The sequence below is a fragment of the Heliangelus exortis genome, chromosome 1, assembly GCF_036169615.1.
Source record: "Heliangelus exortis chromosome 1, bHelExo1.hap1, whole genome shotgun sequence".
Classification (NCBI taxonomy): domain Eukaryota; kingdom Metazoa; phylum Chordata; class Aves; order Apodiformes; family Trochilidae; genus Heliangelus; species Heliangelus exortis.
Genome location: NC_092422.1, coordinates 163,254,463 through 163,274,213, shown reverse-complemented (window position 1 = coordinate 163,274,213; position 19,751 = coordinate 163,254,463). Strand labels below are relative to the sequence as shown.

The 19,751-nt window shown below is 41.6% G+C and overlaps 1 protein-coding gene across 1 annotated transcript in view; it reads right to left on the bottom strand.

Annotated features, from left to right (window-relative positions):
• Positions 1–13,755, bottom strand: part of GRIP1 (glutamate receptor interacting protein 1) — a 316,748-nt gene extending 302,993 nt beyond the window's left edge. Inside the window, exon 1 of the mRNA XM_071733466.1 lies at positions 13,529–13,755. Coding sequence (XP_071589567.1) covers positions 13,529–13,583 — 55 coding nt within the window. The 5' untranslated portion in view covers positions 13,584–13,755. The remainder of the gene's footprint in view (positions 1–13,528) is intronic.
• Between the last annotated feature and the right edge of the window lie 5,996 nt (positions 13,756–19,751).

Here is a 19,751-nt window from a genome sequence, read left to right as displayed (position 1 = left end):
ATGTGGAAAGTGAGTGGTACCTGCTCAGGTCAGAGAGACAATGAATGGCAAATGCTCAGTACTGTGGAAGCAGATGATGTATTTAAATAGATCACCATCAAAAAGACAACCCTAGAAGAAGCTCAGTAAAGCATGAGTCTTAGTTTCTGATATCATCATCATCAGACTGATGAATTTTTCCTGTCTCCAGTGTAGTTCAAACTACGACATCAGGAGGAAGGGTGAAGATCACCAGGTAAGCTGGTCTCTAGCTGATACACTTAGAATTATAAAATCATTTTGATTTGGAAAAGACCCTTACAATCATCCAATCCAACCATAAACCCAACACTGCCAAGTCCAACTTGGTATTATTCTTCTGAACATGCTTATGCATTCACATCTTGGTATTAGCCAAGTAGATTTTTTTTTTTTTTTTAAAGACTACATGTAAATTCTTTGTTTTACATGCAAAGGAAAAAAAATGTCTCCTCTCTTGTCTGCAACTGAGTCCATAAATTATCAGGCCCCAAACTCCACAATGACAGATCATAAACCTGCTCCTGCAAGATCAAATAAGTAGAAGTGCTTTTATTCTTGTCTACCTTCTATGCAGCCTCTTTGTTCAAAGAGAAGGATGCCATTTTCATTATGAAAATAATGCCTCCCTCCCCTTATTGGACATTTATGTTCAACAGACACTTGCTTGAGGACTCTTTTCAGGGAAACCTCAAAAAAACATAGGGACATGGACCATCAGTGCAAGAAACTAGCACACACAGATAAATATTCATATGGTTTAATGATTTATACACCAATGTTACTTATTACTGCAATACTGAAGTCTGTTTAGAGACAAGTGCATGAGTATTTTCTGTTAACAGAATTCTTTCCTTAACAGACTTGAAAGCTATAGAGCACTAGAAGAGATTTATAGTAGTGTCATACTGCAGAATAATATTGGTTTTATTCAGCTTTTTTTTCGTATTCAGCTTATTCAATGTAAGCCAGACATTGCACTCCAAGTAATGGTGTTCCCATTTGACACTGGCTTCTTGCTTCTAAGGATGATCAAGAGGACTTCTGACCCTTCCTGAGCATTTTATTCACACAAGTATAGCCTTTTCCCCAGAAAAAGTGCTTTTTTTTTTTTTCTTATAGTCGTATTTTCTAACCAACCAATGAAATCTTTTACAATTCCTGTACACAGGAAAAACTACAGAGCACAGTGTTCCACTGACTGAAGCACCAGACGTGACAGACTTCAAACTGCAAAGCAGATGTCTCCTGTGATCTTTCATGAACCACACCTCTGTCCCAATTTCTCCATAAAATAATGCCTCCCTCACTTTAAAGAAGGAAGGCTAAAGTTTAGAAACCACTGCTGAAGATGAAACACACTAATGAACTCAAAGCTCTCTCTTCTGCTGGAGAAAGCAGAAAACATTAGGATTTGTCTGGGAGCATTTTATGACTTTCTTTGGAAATTTTAATATTTCTATTATTAGTTTCCAGTAATACCTCCTAGGTGGCAAAGCATTTTCAAAGCACAGAGAATACCTCAGAAGTTTGCAAAAAACAGAGACTGGAATATAAAATCAAAGGAGTAAGGATTATCCAGAAGTATATGTGTTTTATACTGCCTGAGAATTAAGGTACAAAGCAGAAAAGCAGAAAAACAGCATTGCTGCTATTCTTCCTCCAAACCTCTTTCAATGCCAATTCACAGTAATGGCCCCACAGTGTCTAAATCCCTCTTTTTTCAACAGGTGAATCTCTCATTGCACCTAATGCAGCACTGCAGCTTCCAAAAAAACAAAAGCCAGAATTGCCACTGTCCCAAATGCAACAGCACAGGCAAAGAGACTGAAATCCTACTTAAAACAAGCTAAAAAAAAAAAAAAACTCGTTTATTTCAATCAAGCTGCCATCCTATTTTGTACAGTGGTAACTTCAGCTTCCAGTGCTATTATATTCAAATATCCAGTAGGAAAAAAAAAAATGGTTTTCAGCATCCACATGAAAGATGAATTTGGGGAGAAACAATGCCAAATGTCTTCACTCAGGCAAATATTGTTCCTCCCGACATGATACGTGACATCCTTTCTGTGATAATAAATCAGGCAACTCTGAAAACACAGTAGGATCTCATATCTTTGGGTAAATGGTTCGTGCCACTTTGGTGATAAAAACAGTATACATATTTAGCAAGTTACTTTCATTCACAATGCAACATTTTTATATGAATGGAAAAAGATGGTTTAGCACCAGAAAAAAAAAAAAAAAAAAAACCATCTTGCAGTTAAACACATTTACCACTTCTTCCAACAAAGAATATGAGGAATGAGCAAAGGAAAACCACCAAAAAGAAATAGATTTTCTCTGTGAAAGAAGGCTTTTAATAAAAAGAGAGGGAGAAAATTTATATTTTTAATCTGTTTTACTGCCTCTTTCTTCCACAAAACAGACATTAGCACATATCTCAAGAATGATCTTTAATCAGAGAAAATAGTTTATTCTTAGAATTATCCCTTGATCCACTTACGCATATAAGTTTTAAGTATAAACTCAAGCACACTTCAAAATGATTATTGAATCTATTTGTATCTATACATACAAACAGCAAAGCTTTCAGTAGCCTCAACTTAGAGATATTTTAAGATTAGCATCAAATAAACTTTCATCATGTGCATTATCCATTCACAGAGCTAGAACCTAACGGAGTGTCAGGATCTGATTCAGAAAAATCATGTGAGTATTTTTTAATACTTTGCTGGAGTAAAGACTCCACACAGGACAGTTTGCTGGTTCAAGCCTTTCCCATGCACGTTTTGCCGATAAATATATCTCTGACACTTCATCAATTCATGCAAGTTTTTTTCTTTTAATCCTTAGAGTGCTATTGATTGAGGTGAAGTGCAAAATATTTGGTTATCAACTGGAATATGAATGCCAAGAAGACAATTTATGTGTTTGAATACCCAGATTCATTACAATAGGCTGAAAAAAATTATCTTTAAAGAATACTGTCACAAACCATAAGTTCAGAACAGTTTCAGGAACAGACCTTCTCTTGTGGTCCCTGTGTATTTTACTTTACTAGTACAGTATGCCACAAAATATGATATCTTTTTATGTATCATGAAAATGCTTGCCTTAAACCTTCCAAACCCTTAAATGTGGGTAACTCAGTATGCTAGATACATAGAAATATCCTGCAAGTCAGCATAAACTCCCCAGAAAATTACAATGCATTCACATAATTGCATAAAATGCAGAATTTGCCTATTAGGACATTTAGAAGCTTCACATAAACATACTTGATTTTCATTTTAATAATTGAAAGCAAAACCATATAAATTACAAAAAGGCACTTTATTAAATTATTACAGGCAGTTAGGACTAAGGAAATAATAAGCAAAACTTGGAACAAGACAATTAAAAGCAAAACTTGGAACAAGACAATTAAAAGCTACTTCTGCATACATTTCTTCAGAGTATCAGCCTGAACACCAAAGAGTTGTTCAGTCTCACTGAACAGGCTCATCATGCTATTTTTCTTTTTATGATGACTTCTTTCGTGGCAGTTAAAGAAATTAAATATTCCTAGTCACACACACACACACAAAAAAAAAAAAAAAAAAAAAAAAAAAAAAAAAAGAAAAAAAAAATACTGCTAACCCTGGTAAGGTCAGAAAAAAGCAAGAAGAGGTGAAGTGATGGAGGAGGAAAAAAGGAGAAAAATGTCAAAACAACTAGCCTGATGCCTGTTATAAGCTGGGAAAGAACAGTATTAAGGCAAGTTTTTCAGATGACCTGGAACTCCATAGCTCAACTCGTAAGAATGCTTCCTCCACTTTAGCCACCTACCCAAGGAAGTCATCAGAAATTTTTCAGATACTGCGTTTTTTTATAATTACTTCAATTACTTTACAAAAAAGAAACATATGTATAGGAATGCAGCTTCAGGCAATACATACCAACTACCCTGATCTTTAACAAAAGCAGAAAATCAAACATAGAGCCAGCAGCTGAACCTTCTTTTTCTTTGGTTTTAAAAATTTATACTTAACGATAGAGGGCAAGTCACCTTTCCATATTAAAGTGTTTTGAAAAGCAGGAATCAGTTCACACACTATTTCAACAAACGGCAATGAATACATCTAAAATGTGTCTAAGCAGATGATGAACTACCACAATAGGTAATATTCTGTTTGTTTGTTTGCTTTTTAAACAAGCACAGGTACCAGTGCACATCTGAATCTGTGGATGTTTGACAGCAACCCTTTAGGCAGATGGGGAATTTCAAAAACTTCAGGGTCAGTACATTCAAGACAGACACAGGTAATAAGGAAGACCTTAAGGAAAGCCCGAGTTAGCAGATTGTTTCTGACAATATGATGGGAAAGCCTGGGAATACTAAAGATATATAATATTCAAATCATGACAACATGAAACTCAAGTTACAAGATGTGAGTGTGTTCAATAAGCAAAGGTGAACACACAACCACCAGCCACGCTTTAACACTTTGTGCTTGAGGTGGGAGAGGAGTGCTTGGGGATTTTTTGCTACTAATAAAGTTCCTGAATGGAGTTAATAGACTCATAAGAGCAGTAAGCACAAAGTTAATGAACTATCCTTATACGTGATCCATTTCTTTCCTTCTCTCTCCACACAGACACCCACACCCCAGCTGAAAGCATTTAATCAACTGCTTCACCTTTGACGTGCAAATCCTGCAAGTTTATCTGGCTCCTCCATATTTTGCAAACAGTCCTAGGAAGAGGGGAGGTTAAAAGCATCACAAATTATCATCTAAACACACATTTCTGAGAGAGAGGAGATGTATTTCTTTGGTCCTCCCAAATCATGATGTATATAGAACCTTTTACAACAGCTCACTAAAAGCCTGCATCTTACATCCTGTTTGGTTTGGGAAAGGTTAGTATTAAAAAAAACAAAAAAAAAAAAGGCAAGCAATTTACAGTTATATTTCTTACAAAATTGGAAGGTTTATCAAATATATCAGGTATTTTGAAAAGGCTCAGGCTCAAATTTTCTTACCACATTCAAAAACATTATGATATTTTATAAAAACACCACAAAATGTTAAAATAAGAAACAGCTTGCAGAGATATGGAATGGAGGCAGTATGTTTTGGAACAAAGGTTTTCTCTGACTTTTCAGAAGAGATCTTAGACTAAGAAATGGCCTCCACTAACAGCTACAAGGGCTCAGTAAATTTGCTGTCACAAGTGAATTAACCTCCAGAACCCAGCAGAGTTACATCCATTTACTGGGCAGTAAATTTCACTCCCCAGAGTACTTTCTGTGTGACTACAGCTCTACTTTCTGCCCAGCTGTTGTGTAAATAATCCATTCCTAACACAAAACCAACCCACATACTTCACTGAAAACGCCACTGAAATTAAATTTCTCTCAGAGTAGTAAAATGGTGTATTTAGTCCACAACAGCCTCATCTCAGGCTCAAGTCACAACCTTGCTATAAGGAACATGGGCACAAGTGAGGAAAAAATCCTGCAAGTTATCACTGCTTTAAAGAGATGTGGAGAATGGAAGACACAGTGCCAAGAGAACTTTAATTTCTTTTCAAGGCAAGAGGTGGAACCTGGGAGCACCAGCTCACCACTGATCTTCAGTGACCAGGAGCTGGCAGTGATGGTGAAAGTCAGGATCAGCAGGGGAAGCTCCTCTTTGCAATCAAAGTACAAAGGACACAGCATCTGGTCCACAGAGATGATAATCCAAATAGAAAAGAGCAATAGAATCCAAGTACCCCACAGGTGTGTTACTCCTATTTTTAATAACTTTCAATAATGCAACATCATCAGCAAACAGTTGCTCTGAACCACAGTCACTACCCCAAGGACTCAGTGCTCATCCTGTCTGTGCAGAACACATCCCACAAAATTTTTGGCCACTTTAAAGGTTTTGGCACAATGTTAGCCATAACTACAAGCCTCAAAAAAGTACCAGTTACTGTTCTTAATTTGTTTGCCTGAAAAAAACTCTTCTCAGGAATATTATCCTGCTGTAGAAGAAGCTGAACAGACAAGCACTGGGCTGTGGAGCGCTTGGTCTTGATTGCAGGGAAGTGTAGAAAAGCTGGCATCACTTCCCTATCTTGTTAATTAATATCCATAGAAACAAAAAGCTTGAAACATGAGGAGTCATCTCAGCTCTGGCTTGGTTAAACACATGCTCCAGTCACTGATATCTCTGTGTTCCTTTTGTTTGTTAAATGTAAATGTGTTGGTTTTAACACACTTCACATTGTGGGACAGAGAGATTACATCCCACTCTATGTTCACCAACCATCAAATAAAACTGCTTCAGGAAGAAAGTGCTGCACAACACAGTGTGGCTCACAAAAAAATCCACCCCAAAACAAACAACAAAACCAAAACAAAACAAACCCCAAAAGCCAAAAAATAAACAGAAAAAAAGAAGCACATTTTATGTATTGCCTGACTTGTCAGGAAAAATTATTACTGGAAGGACATGTTCTGGCAATACCTTATAATGTTCAAAACATTGTCTGCTAATAATATTCAATTAGTAGCCCATGAAATGTTGACATTGAAAATTCACTCTTGTTCCACCGGTTTAAAAGAAAAGTTTCATTGACAGTTATTTTTAAACTGCCATCATTATATTTCTATCCTTATATTTCAGGGAATAAAAAATTATGTCATGTTGAGAAAAGACGAATTAAACTTCATTGAGACAACCGTGGAACTCCCTAAGTGTCTGTGGAATCCCAGGATGAAAAGAGGACCTTAAAGCTATTAAATATTCTCTGCAGCTTTCCCTGCACCGTAGCAGAATCTTCTCAGTGATTTTCACTGATAACACAAAATCAAATAAGGCACAAAAAAGATCGAGATTTTGTCAGTCACACCTGTCTTTCTCAATTTGTGTGTTAATTTTCAAGCAGAAAAGACAAAATTCCACATGGAAAATGTATGGTTATCCAAAGTTGTCAGTCCCTGCTTACTTGTTTTTTCCTTCTCGTGCTCTCTTTAAAATATTTCAACAGTAAGCAATGAGAATTTCTTCTAATGTGTGACACCAAATCAGTGAAAAGCAGAATTAGCATTGATAATGACTTTTTAAAAAATCATTAGATCATCAGCCTCATCCAGAACCTTAAAGCCAGGCCAGCTGGTACCACAGGACACACCAGATGGGTTCATGTTGCCCAGCCACCCAGCACAGCCTGTGCCAGAGGGAAGAAAAAGGAAAGAAGAATCAGTAGGATAATAAAGTAATCAAGATTACCTGTATCCAACCTGGATGTTACTGGGTGAGCCTGAATTTTACAGGGTGTCCCACTCATCTTACCAGACTGAAACACTGAGCAGGTGATCACCCTGTCCTCACCCCCACTGGATGCTGGCACGTCTCATTTGTCTGGTTTTGTGTAAGTCAGGACAGACCCTGACATTTCAATGTTCATAAATTCAGATGGCTTAATAAAGCCACACAGGATTCCACAGCCACGACCATTATAAGACACAGGCAATTGCTGACTCAGTGCATCCTTCTTTCTAAGTGCCAGAATGACTGAACAGGGCTCAGACAGGAGTGATGGGGAGAAGGTGTATGTACCACCAAGCCCTGTCTGCTGCAGCCACCTCAGTCCCCTTCCCAGGGAACCCTGAGCAGTGGGGAACCCTGGGAAGCAGCTCAAGTTACTTTGAATCATACAAAAAAACATCCAACAACAGGGCCACAGGTATATGCTGAGATTCAAGAAAAGTCGTCTGCATCCAAATTACTGAAGGATCTAACACTGAAGCTTCTGTGCTTCAAGTTATGTCCCTCTGGTCAAGAATTTGTGTTTAGAGCTTATCCCCCTTCATGACTCCCAGATACCCACATAACCAACTGTACTTGGCAATGGCAAATATTTTTCAGTGCTTCAAATTCCACATGTGATTGCTTTTGGAGGGGAGCTAGAGCATTTGCTGCCATATCAATAAGCCATCACCCACTGCTGGCAAATCTAGCTCCTCTTTTGACAAACATTAGCAAAAACTGTTTCACCTCTGAAAAAAAAAAAAAATAGAAACTGTTTCTTTGCACCCAGTACCTCACATTTTCTTTCTATATGGAAAACAACCCTCATTTGGGGACCCAGACATGGCAGGCTATCGTTCCCCAGCCCTCAGTGAAGACCATATCTCCACAAAGATACTGCAACATTTATCAAATTCTTTTAATACTGCAGACCATAAGATGCTGTTAGCTTGGCTGTGCATATCACAAGACATGTAGATGCTTTTGGCTTATTCTCAGTTCCTTTCATGCTAAAAGGGCACTAGGGAGCAATTGTTGCCTCCTTTCCATCCCCGTGTTACAGCCCTCCCAGTCCCAGCTGGAATGAAAAACCTGACACAGCATCTGTCCTCTGCGTGCTGATGAATACCAGCTCTAAAGTGTCATCTTACCCCACATTCTAAATTGTCCTCATCAGCATTTGGTTTAGCAAATGGAATAAGACCAACTGAAGATGCAGTTTGGTCAGACTGAGGTAAAAAGAGGTAGAAGCCGTTCCAAGGACAAAATACATAAGGTCCGCAATTGGTATTTTGTTATTAATGTCTCTTTTAGTATTAGTGTTTTCAAATTTAAGATTTATTTATAGTTTCGGGTGCTACTGGTAGACCAGAAGGCAGCTTCTTATGTTAAACCAGCAGCTAAGATACAGCAATGTTTCCTTTTGTTTTTATCCTTACTTCTGTTAAAAGTGGCCTCGCTTGATCAGATGTAAATTCCTACCCCACAATAACACCATTAAGTTCAATAAGGGGCCCATTCCCTTTCTGAGAAACTGGTTCTCTCCCAACTGAAGATGAGCAGACGAGCTCAGGCAGCAGTAATCTCAGTGACAGATGCTTGTTAAAACATCTTCCATGAGAACATGCTAGTTTTGCATTTGAGGCAGGTTTCCTGAAAGACTTGCATCTTTTTTTATCCTTGAATATTTCCACTAAGAAACTTCCTGAAGTTCACTTAACTTCCTTGACTGTCAAGAACTGTGAAGAAAGACTGAAGAGCAGAAAATAAAAATATAGTCTTTTCTTCTTCCTCAATATAACTGTGCTACCGTGTTAAGCATAGAGAACAACTGTGGGAGGCGTAACACTTTTTTTTTTTTAAATCAAAACCAAAGTATACTTAGATGCATTCTTAAAATTAATAACCATGTACATTAAGGGATCTCAAGCAGTCCCGTAGTGAACATACAAGATATACAAATACTGTTTTCTGTATTCCTGTCAAACTCGGTCTGCTATAAAATTGAAACAGGAGTTCCATAAAATGCCTTAATTTAACTTGATTGGAAGGGATCCTGAAAAAATTTAATTCCAGGAACATTTTTCTTCTCAAAGTATTTGCTCAGACATCACCACAAAAAGTGTTTTAGGTGGTATATAACGAGATGTGATTTAGCATCTTAGGCAGAAAACGGGATGGGGGTAGTGTGCCCTGAATTTTAATGACACTGTCTTAACAATGGGAAGCCTTCACATACCATTTTTTAAATGACAGGGTTCACTGCATCAGGTGTATGTTACAGTTCCTGTACTTCACACAGAGCACAATTCTTGTCCTCTAAATGAGAGGATTCCTTGTGATAATCGTGGCAGTGGAAGCAAGAAGTGGCACAGCTTCTGCAAAGTACTCTTCAATCACAGAGCAGGCAGCAGAAACCCAGAAACTGTGCTGCAGTATACACACACACACAAAAAAAAAAAAACAAAAAAAACCCCCAGCTATCCACTTTGTATCTTAAATACAGTTTTAGCCCCTAAAGACCAGCGTGGTATTATTTTTTGGTTGATATAAGTATCCCACATAACTTTTACACTAAAGACATCTAAGAATACTTGTTGAAATACCACTGATTGCCACCCCTTGGAAGAGAATCTTCTCCACAACAAAGCACTCTCAAAAATTATAAACCCTACACATGCACACTTGCACTTTGCTGCTTGAAACACTGACTCAAGTTATTCTCCTTTACTCATCAGTTATTGCCAAGGTGAGCCAACAGTGATGACCATGTTCCTGGTACTTCATTCCAATAAGACCAGCTGATTTCCATTAGCAAAATTCTAGATTTGTTGACTTTTGGATAACCTCAATTTCAGCACATGATTAGTAGGAACAACAATGACCAGCTGAGCTAAGGACTTTCTGAGGTAGGTATTCAACATGGAAGTGGGGCTCTGAAGTAAAGAAGGGGCAAACAAGGATACAGATATACTGAAATAACCCTGTTTGGAGCAAACCCAGCTCCAGGGTAAGTCTGCAATATCCCAGCAGCTCTTCACATCAAAAAAATTACAAAGCTCCACAGATAATTTTTTTTGAGGTGAGCCCTTGCACCAGAACCATGCTGCTGCAGCACCACCACCATCCAGTTCCTGAACTGCTAAATAAACTGAGCCTCAGGGGAGATACAACAGTATTTAAGTGCTCCCAAAAGCAATGCTGCACTGGTTTGCATGGAGACAAGAGTATCAGTACCTAGTTAAACTTCTGTGCTGCCTCAGGGATTCAGCAAGATTTCCATGCAGCCTCCATGTCCCCTCTAACAAATTCACCCACCTCCCAAGCATCTTGGCTCCACACTTTCTCGTTTCCACAGCTGAGGACACTGGGGCCTGATCAGCTCTGCAAAAGCTCACGTGCAGGATGCAGGGCTCCCCAGAAGAGGCTAAAAGGAAGCCTGTGAGATTCCAGGGGAAAAAATCCAGGGAAAGGTAATTCTGCACAAACCACTCACTTCTGGCTCAGTGTAAGGAAATCTTTGCCTTCTCAGTTCTTCCAGTGCCTCCAGCAATCTCTTTTCTAGTTCAAACCTTCTTGTACAACTAGACTTGAAATTAAAGCTGCACAATCCCTGTTTATTATGACAGAGAAAGGGTGTACAGATGTGATACAATAAACTGAGATGGAAGGAGAGAGCCAGCAAAGAGCCACAGATGAACCTGCATTATATAGCTACTTACTTGTTTTCTGAGGTTTTGTTTGATTTATGCCTGGGGGGGTTTCTGTTTTTGGTTTTTTTTAATAGTCTGCTCTGGGGGTATTTATCATCAACAAACTTCAGCACCAAATTAACTGAGCAGATCTGTACTGCTATACAGCAAAATCACTAGTAGTTGGTCCAGCTAGTGTTCATGGAGTTGAATAAAGACTACCTTCTCTCATTGGAAGAAACACTGGTTTAAACAATCAGATTACAGGTTGGTAAAATCCAACAAAATACACATGCATTAAATGTGTTCTTAATCTTACATGCTAGATAAGTGTTATTATCCAATATACACCTGAATTTGGAATGGATACATAAACAGATACTTTTTGTTATAAGTTTGCTTGTATATATGACATAAATACAATGGATACTACTAAATTCTTCGCATCTGATATGACACCATGTCATAGTCACAGAAAATTACTGGCTACAATGTTAGTTTAAACTAACAGCATTTGCATTCACTGAAGTCTTCTGATAGTACAATGTACATAAAATGTTCTGCAGAGTAACTGAATGGAAATATTTTCTAGAAACAGCAGAGGGGGATGTTAGCACAACTGGCTTTGAACCAGAATTTAACTGTATCTGTAATTGCCTTTTAACTCAATGCCATACTAAACTCCTACATTAGCTAAAGATGCACCTTCATTTCATTACTGCACTGGCCATTTTTCTGACTAGTTTGAAAGCTTTATTTCATCCATTCTTCATACTCAAGGCCTATTCAATTCAAAACTGATTAACTATTTGATCATTTATTATTTTTTTTAAGTCTAAAGCAGGAAAGTTCCAGTAACTGGAATCCTGCTAAATTACTAGCTAAACTTGAGCCATGTACAATGCACACTTTAGAAGGTAATGCTTTACTTTAGGTGCAGAAGAGCTTTTTTTAATTTATGCAGTGAAATAACAATAAAGAAGAGCATCAGCGATAAGGCTATTAACATATAAATCTATCCAGATTAATAACAAACATGAAAGATACTAAATAGAAAGTGGAAATACATGAGAACTGTTAAATCAGTATCCTAACTGCCATTAAACCCATCAGAGCAAAAACATTACCACTGTTCACTACAAATAAAGAGAAGCTCGCATGCTACAACTCATGACACAACCTTTACACAGAATAAAATGAGAAAATCTTTCCAGTTTCTGGCTTTGCCAGATTAGACCCGTTCTGAAGTTTCCTCATGTGTAAAAGCATCCGACACATTTTGACGACTGTCATACACCCCATTTCAGCAATTCCTCCTCCTACAGAGTCCTGACATAAAGAAGTATGACCACAGATTTAAGCAATACCATTTAGACTACAAATCTAGTATTTTACAGATGAAATACCTGCTCCCATATCACCCACTATTTTTATGATGTCATATGTTTGCAATGAACTTCTCATCAGGGATAGGGTTTGCTATTCCGAAGCAGGGCAGCAGTTCTGCAACAGACCTTCACCTCCAATGCAAGGGTACAATACTTCTTCCACAAAGTAAACAAAAACTCTCTTTTAATGCTCGGTGAATTTTTGTCCCTAGACGTACAGCTACCTATCCCATACACCAGCAACCAAAACCAAATCTCCTACTTCAGGACTCCGTACGCCACCACGGAATTAACCAGCTGTAAATCAAAGACAGAAGACATGGGGGACACCAGAAAGTCCCCAAGTCTGTTTAAACGGTGTGCGAGCCTTTTCCCCCTTTTAGTCTGGGGACAGAGCAGTGACATGCCAGCCTCCCATGACGGAAGCCGTCTCTGAGGAAATGGCCAAATGTACCTTTTTATTAGAATAAATCAACTATTTATAATAAAAGACAAGCAGAAACTATGCTCCTCCCGCCGGTACCGACCCCCACGCCGAGGTTCAGGGACCCGGGGTCACTCGGAGGCCGATGGCGGAGCACCTCCTCCGGGCGCTGCTCGGCGCCAAGGCGCGATCGCTGCCGGTTCGCAGCGGGCATCCGCAGCTCCGCGGAGCCGTCTCCCCCCGGCGAGGGACAAGACCGGACGGGACGGCTCCAGCCGCCACTCCCGCCGTCACGAGTGGCGGACCCGGGGCCACAGCCCCAAGCAGGGAAGTTTCGGGAATTCACTTCAAACCCTCCCCCCCTTCCCGACTCACGCCCCCCTAGCTTTAGGAGCCCGGCCCTGGGGAAGGAACACTGGTGGCGGTAGCGCGGAGAAAAGTTTGTTGCCGGAGGGGCGGAGGCAGCGCGACCCGGTGTAGCCCTCCCGGCCCGGTGTCCCCCGCAGGGTGCCGGCCTCCTGCCGCCGCCGCCCCCCGTTCTCCCTGCGCCTACTACGGCGGCAGAGCAAGATGGAAGGCGCGGAGCCGCCGGCCCGTCCCCCCGCGGGGCTGCTGCCTCCGTGCCCCTGGGCTGATCCGCGGGGGGAACCTGCGGCCCGGCAGCCCCCCCCCCCCCTCCGTCCGTCACGGTGGCTGCCGCCCTCCGCGCTCCGCGCTCACCTCGCTCCGGCTCGGCTTGCAGGCAGATGGGGATGTTCTTCTTCCAGCCCGGCATGGCTCCGCGCTCCCCGCTCAACGCTGCTGCTGCGGCGGGAGGCGGCTCATGGCAGGGCGAGGCGGCGGCGGGGACCCGCGCTCGGGGGAGAAGTCGGCGGCTCCGGCGGGCAGTGGCGGAGGGGCGGCGGCCGCGCGGTGGGAGGGCGGACGGGGGAGGGGAGGCGGCGGAGCTCCGCCAGCCTGGGGGACAGGAGAGTGGGAAGGCACAGGGCGGGCTCGCCCCGGTTCAGCCGGGGACAGGAGGAGGGTGGGCGGGGGGATGGAGGAGGGGGAGGTGCGGAGGGGCGCCCGGCCCAGGCCCTCCCCACCGTGGGCAGGTGGGACCGCCCGAGCCTGCCGGACGCACAATGGAAGGCCCGGGGGCGGCCCCCGCCCGGCCCTGTGCAGGTGGGACGGGACGGGGCGGGGATGCCGCCGGTCAGCCGCCAGGTGCGGGCCGGGTTGCGGGCAGGGTGCCGGCGCAGTGGGGGCAGGCCGCGGGGAGCTCCGCCGTGCCCACGCCGCGGGCGGAGAGAGGGGAGGGGGGGGGGGCTGCGGGTGCGGCCGGGACACGCGTGGTAAGGGCTGTGGGGACGCCCCGCCGCCACCTCACTTGTGGAAGGGTCTGAATTTCGGCTCCTCCGGGCCCCCGAAAGATGGGGTGCAGCCTGTACCGCCCTGTGCCACCCGCCCGCCCGGCCCTTCGCCTCGGCCAGCGGCTCTGGCTGCAGCACCGAAATGGACTCGTCCCCTACCCCTGTAGGAGTGCGGATGGGCAAGTTTGCTTTCTTCCGCATGTGCGAAAGCTGGGAAATGAAGAGTTAAACCCAGGCAAGCTCCCAGGGAGCGGCACTGACAGCCCCTTGATCAAATAAACCAGAATTTGCACCATAAAGAGTCCCGGAGCCGGTTGTGACAGGTCGGGTTGCTGTCATTATTACAGCCAATTTCTTAAGACCTTTTGACCAAACGACCTCGAATCTCACCACTAAAATTGTTTCTGACAAAGCCATGTCCTAGCAAGAGACTAATGTTGCAGCAATTAAATATTTATTAAAAAAAAAAAGAAAAAAAAGGAAAAAAAATACTATCAAAATTCAAAGTGGCACGTTTGAATATTATTTTAAAATAATGATAGTAATATAAGTGTCTTTTCCAAGCCACCTCTGGGGGTGGACTGCCATATGAGCTTCATTCTGCCTAACAGTTATGTTGTGACTATTTTTGTATCGTCTCTCATTTCCTCATATTTATAGAAATTACGTAATTTTACATGGTTAAACAACTACACGTGAGACCTTCATTCAGTTGAGATTTGAAGGGTTTCCTGGGTTTAGTTTCTGCTGTAAAGATAATGACAGTCTCCTGACACAGCATTTTTCTGCATTGACTATGTGCCAGCGCATATAGCAGAATATGTGTCTTGATGCTCATGAAGCCCCCTCAATTAAAATCCCATTGATAAGAGCTGCAGCTCCTGGCTTTTCCTTAATTGCACTTGGGCCATGGTCCTGTCACCAGTAACACTGCAGTCACACATGGCAGGAGCACTGAGCAGTTCCAGTGGGATCCAAACGAGGAGTAAGCATATCCTGGGTTTCTGCTGAATTAAGATTATGCAATAAGGAACTGCTTTTGCTGGCAACTCTCACTGCCTGCAGAAGGACAGGTGATACCTGATCTAGAACAAAATCCAATGGCACCACAATAACAGACTCCTCACTTGGTAAAATGTTTTTGGTTTGTTATCACAAACTGGGTTTATGTCAAGTTTGAGTCGTGTTACCACTGATAGTTTTTGTTTCATTATCGGCGGCACTAAATTTGGATTTCCTGCATCTCTGAACCACAGTCCTGTGACCTTTCTTCGAGACACGCTCAAGCTAATATTCCCCTTCATTTCTTAGTCCCTTTGCTGTGGAGGGGAGTTTAATTGGTATTTCTACAGGAAAAATGTGAGTGTGCAGGAGAATTTCTAAGCATTCTAAAATAGAGATGTCTAGGTAGATACTTTGCTCAAAGGGTAAAGCTTCCAGAGGATGCCTTTGGGGCGTGCAGGCAGAGCAACTGCAGTGCCTGAGGCAGGTTTAGGGGAAACCGAGTGGGACAAGACTGCGGCTGCTCAGCCCAGCAGGCACCCACGCAAGGAGCAGGTGCTGAATACTGCCCCAAAAGTTGCTGGAGAATACACAGCCAGGAAATAGACTTCACTGCAATGACCTGGTCCAGAAGCCATACAGCTACTTTTAAAAATATTACTTTGGCACTTACTCTCCTAAGCTGTGCCATTTTTTGATAGAAACTTGGGCTTTAAAGTGCTGTGGAATGAAATAAAATGTCAGATAATCATGTCATCCATTTTCTAAATCTTACCTTCTACCTTGATGTCCAGCTTTTACTCCTAGCCTTTCCATTATGAATGAAAATAAATAAATAAATAATGCAGACATAGAGCCTTAACATTGTAGTTCTGATCCTCTGACTGATTTTTGCTAGCACTGGATTTCTGCAAAATTGCAGGTCAGAGGAATAAAGTGGTAGATTGCCCTACTCTTCAGTCCTTAATAAGCCATTTTCTAGCTTGTTTGTTTGTTTGTTTATTTTAATAGTGCCATCAGTCTCAATGTGAGTAAAAATTCCTTAGGACCAAACAGAGGGTTTTTTTCAGGGTCTTGCAGGAGTCATAAAACCCCAGCTGCTGGTATGGATTTGCTCCAGAGATGTATTTCAAAATGAGAGACAACTCCTGTTTTTTTCTAACTATCGCTGGTTTCTCAGGAATAAGTATGCCACATATTAAATAGCTGACAATATTTGCATCACTGAGTGGAATATGTGTGTTTCTCTCTCTCTGTCTTATGCAGGACTATTCCAATCAATAGTTTTGAGCAATGACACTCTGTAATTCCCCATTTCTGTGCTACCGGAAAAGCTTGCATGAGTGCCTGGCTCAAGTTACTTTAATTGCATTCTCTTACTCACATGAGCTGTTCTACACTGAGCTGCTTCTGTGTATCCCAGTGCTAGTAATGGAAGAAAGTGGTCACCTGATTTAGATGTGCATTTTATGGTGAATATATCACACCGACAGCATATAAACTTCCTGACAGTTTTTTTCTGTCTACGGCTTTTTTTTTCCCCTAGAGAATTTTCAATTAATTGAATCTTACTTTCAAGGAGGCACTACTTTCTTCTTACAGCAGGGAGGTCATCTGAAGCATGTATAATAGCATCCTAGAATTAATCGAAAGCAAAAGAAGTGTAATATTCCTAGGGAAAGGTTTTATTCTGCAAGTGTTCTAAAGAAGAGATTAATTCTTTTTCTATTTCCTCTTCTTCTTATGTATTCCCTACAGCTAGGTAGGAGAAATATGCAGATGGTGGAGCTGATGGTTCAGTTCAGGAGGACTGGAATGTTTCTCAGGAACTGCAGATAGACACTAACAATTACCTCAAAGCTGCAAGAGATACCTCAGCTTTAAGGTCTTTAAACTCTGGCATCTTTTTTTCTCAGTGACTGACACTATCAGTGCTCACATACATATTTGTTATTAAAAAGATCTTTAGAAAGTGGCAAGGAGAGTATCTCCTCCAAATAGGAATAAAAAATGACCTATTAAAATAACTTTGGTGATCCTAAGATACTATGACTTCCACAGGTTTCTGATCATTCAAGCCCTGGAAACTTCCATATCATTCAGAACAAATGGAAAATGCCAACCACGCTGTTCTTGGTGCCTCTGCAATATTTGCCTGTGCCTTCTGGGAGGAAGGAAGGGTAAGTTCTGATCCAAACGGGTCAGTCACCAATGCGTGCCCAAGACTTATTCCTACTGAGAGTTACATAAGTGTACCAGTCACCTTAAAAGGTGATGTGATTTCATTAAAAAAGTGATACTAATCTTGCCAAAATTGAGCTCTTGGCAGACCAGAGATGCACTCTATGCAGCGTTATCTTCCCTGCACACTGCTCTTTTATTTTCTACTTCTTTGTTTTCCTTTTATTAAAAAGGTGCCTTATCTTGAAAGCTGTTTGTCACAGTGCTGAACAGCAGATCAAAAAGTTAATAGATGAGACATAAGGAGTATACCAAAACCTGGGGTTTTTTAGATGCATTTCAGCACTTTTTTTTAACAAATGCTAAGAAAAAATAGTAGGGCATCCTGCTGTAGAGCAGTAGCCATTTCTTTTCAGTCCCACTGGGGAGTATCCTCCTTAGGGCAGTGCAGAAGATGTGGTCCTATTGCTTGCTCCATTTGTGGCCCCATGAATCCCTCATGTTGGCACAGTGATGGACTTCAGCAGGAGAGGAAGAAGTTTAAGCCTGCCTGTGCAAATGGTCCTCGCAGGAAGTCAAAACTCAGTTTACCTTGTCTGTCAGTCCCAAACAGGTAGAAATTGTCTAAAACATGAAAACAATTAGGTTAGGCAAGCTGACAGCAATTCTGTGTATGCAGAGTATCAGAAATGTAGATAGCTAAGGGTTTATAGATAATCACTTTGGTAGATAGAACCTCTCAAATCAGCAGAAGGGAAGGTGGGAGTTCTGTGGATTCTGTCTGTGGGTTTAGGAATCTGCAGTCTACCTGTCACCCGTGTTATGTGTCTGCTTATGTCTCTGGATTTATCTGTCTTGTTGTTTGAGGAGGAAGGAAGATTTTCTCCACTCCACTGAGAATGCAATTTTTTAAAGTTCTATCTGAAATCCTTGAACTATGGCAAACAATCTTACACTAAGGAGAAGATGATCTGTGGAGTTTTGGTCATAGAATCGTAGAATTACAGATTTTTGGGGGTTGGAAGGGGCCTTTGAAGGTCTAAATGCCAAACAAACATACAACCCCCCCCAGATGGCAGACTTCTTTGGGCTACCAACTTGCCTTTACCTGTTTCTCAGACCTACCCCCAAAACCAGAAGTGCCATTTCCCAGTATGCTGAGGCTTTAAGCTTTGGACTGATATACATACCCAAGTTCAAAATTTTGTTTTTCATGTGCTGCTAAAATAAAATACTCTAATTAGTGCTCATAACTGTTTTGTTTGCACAAAAATTAGTTTTGTAAATCAGTTGCAAAGGTCTACAGCTACCAGTGTAATGAAAAAAAGCAAATCACACAAATATTAAATAGTCTGACTTATTGCTGCCTTTTATGCTGAAATTGAAGTATAAATAAGACTAGAGCATTAACTAGAAAAAGACTTTTAAAACTGGAATTACTTGAAGCTTTCATCTTTGCAGAAGATGTCTTGATAAATAAGTAGCTGTAAGAGGAAATGTTCAAAAGTATCTGCAAATCCCTTATGATTTTTAATGTAGCTTAAGCCCCTAACCAAGATATCTATGTTGCCAATGTAGCCAAATTACTGACAATACTAAAACTCCACGTATGACATCACATCCTGATATCTGCAGCTATTCCCATATCTGCTGTTGTTCCACCACCTTCGCAGTAAAAAGTTTATTCTTATGGTTAATCCGAATTTCCTGTATTTCAGTTTTTACCCATTGCCTCTTGGCTTTGACTGGGTTCTGCTGAGAGGAGTCTGGCTCCATCTTCTTTACCCCCCTGTATCAGGTGTTTTATACAAATAGATGAAATTCCCTCCATTTCCCAAGCTGCCTTTTCTCCAGGCTGAACAACCCCAGCTCTCTTGTCCTCCTGCTCCATGTGTCAGGTGCACCAAGCCCACAATTATCTTTGTGACCCTTTGATGGACTTGCCTGAGAATATATATGTGTTTCCTGCACTGAGGAGCCCAGGACTGGACCCCTCACTCCAGCTGTGCCTTTTCAGGGCTGAGCAGAGGGCAAGGATCACCTCCTCCCATCTCCTGGCAAAGCTCTGCCTGATGCAGCCCAGGGTCTGTTGGCTTCTTGGTGTCCACCAGGACTCCCAGAGCCTTCTTTGCAAAGCTGCTTTCCAGCTGGTCAGCCCCTAGCATTTACTGATACATGGGGTTCCTCCTCTCTGTTTTTTAAAGGCATTGTTCTCATCATTTTAAAGCATGGTTCTCAGCACAGTCAGGCTGAGTTCTACAGGGAGGAGATAAAGCCTGAAGCAGAAAGGGAATGCAGTTTTGAGAAAAACCCAGGGAGATAAAAGTTCAGGATCAGGCTGCCAAAAAGAATGGGCTGTAAGGTATTCTGATGATGATGATGACTTAGGGAAAAGGCTGAAGAAGACC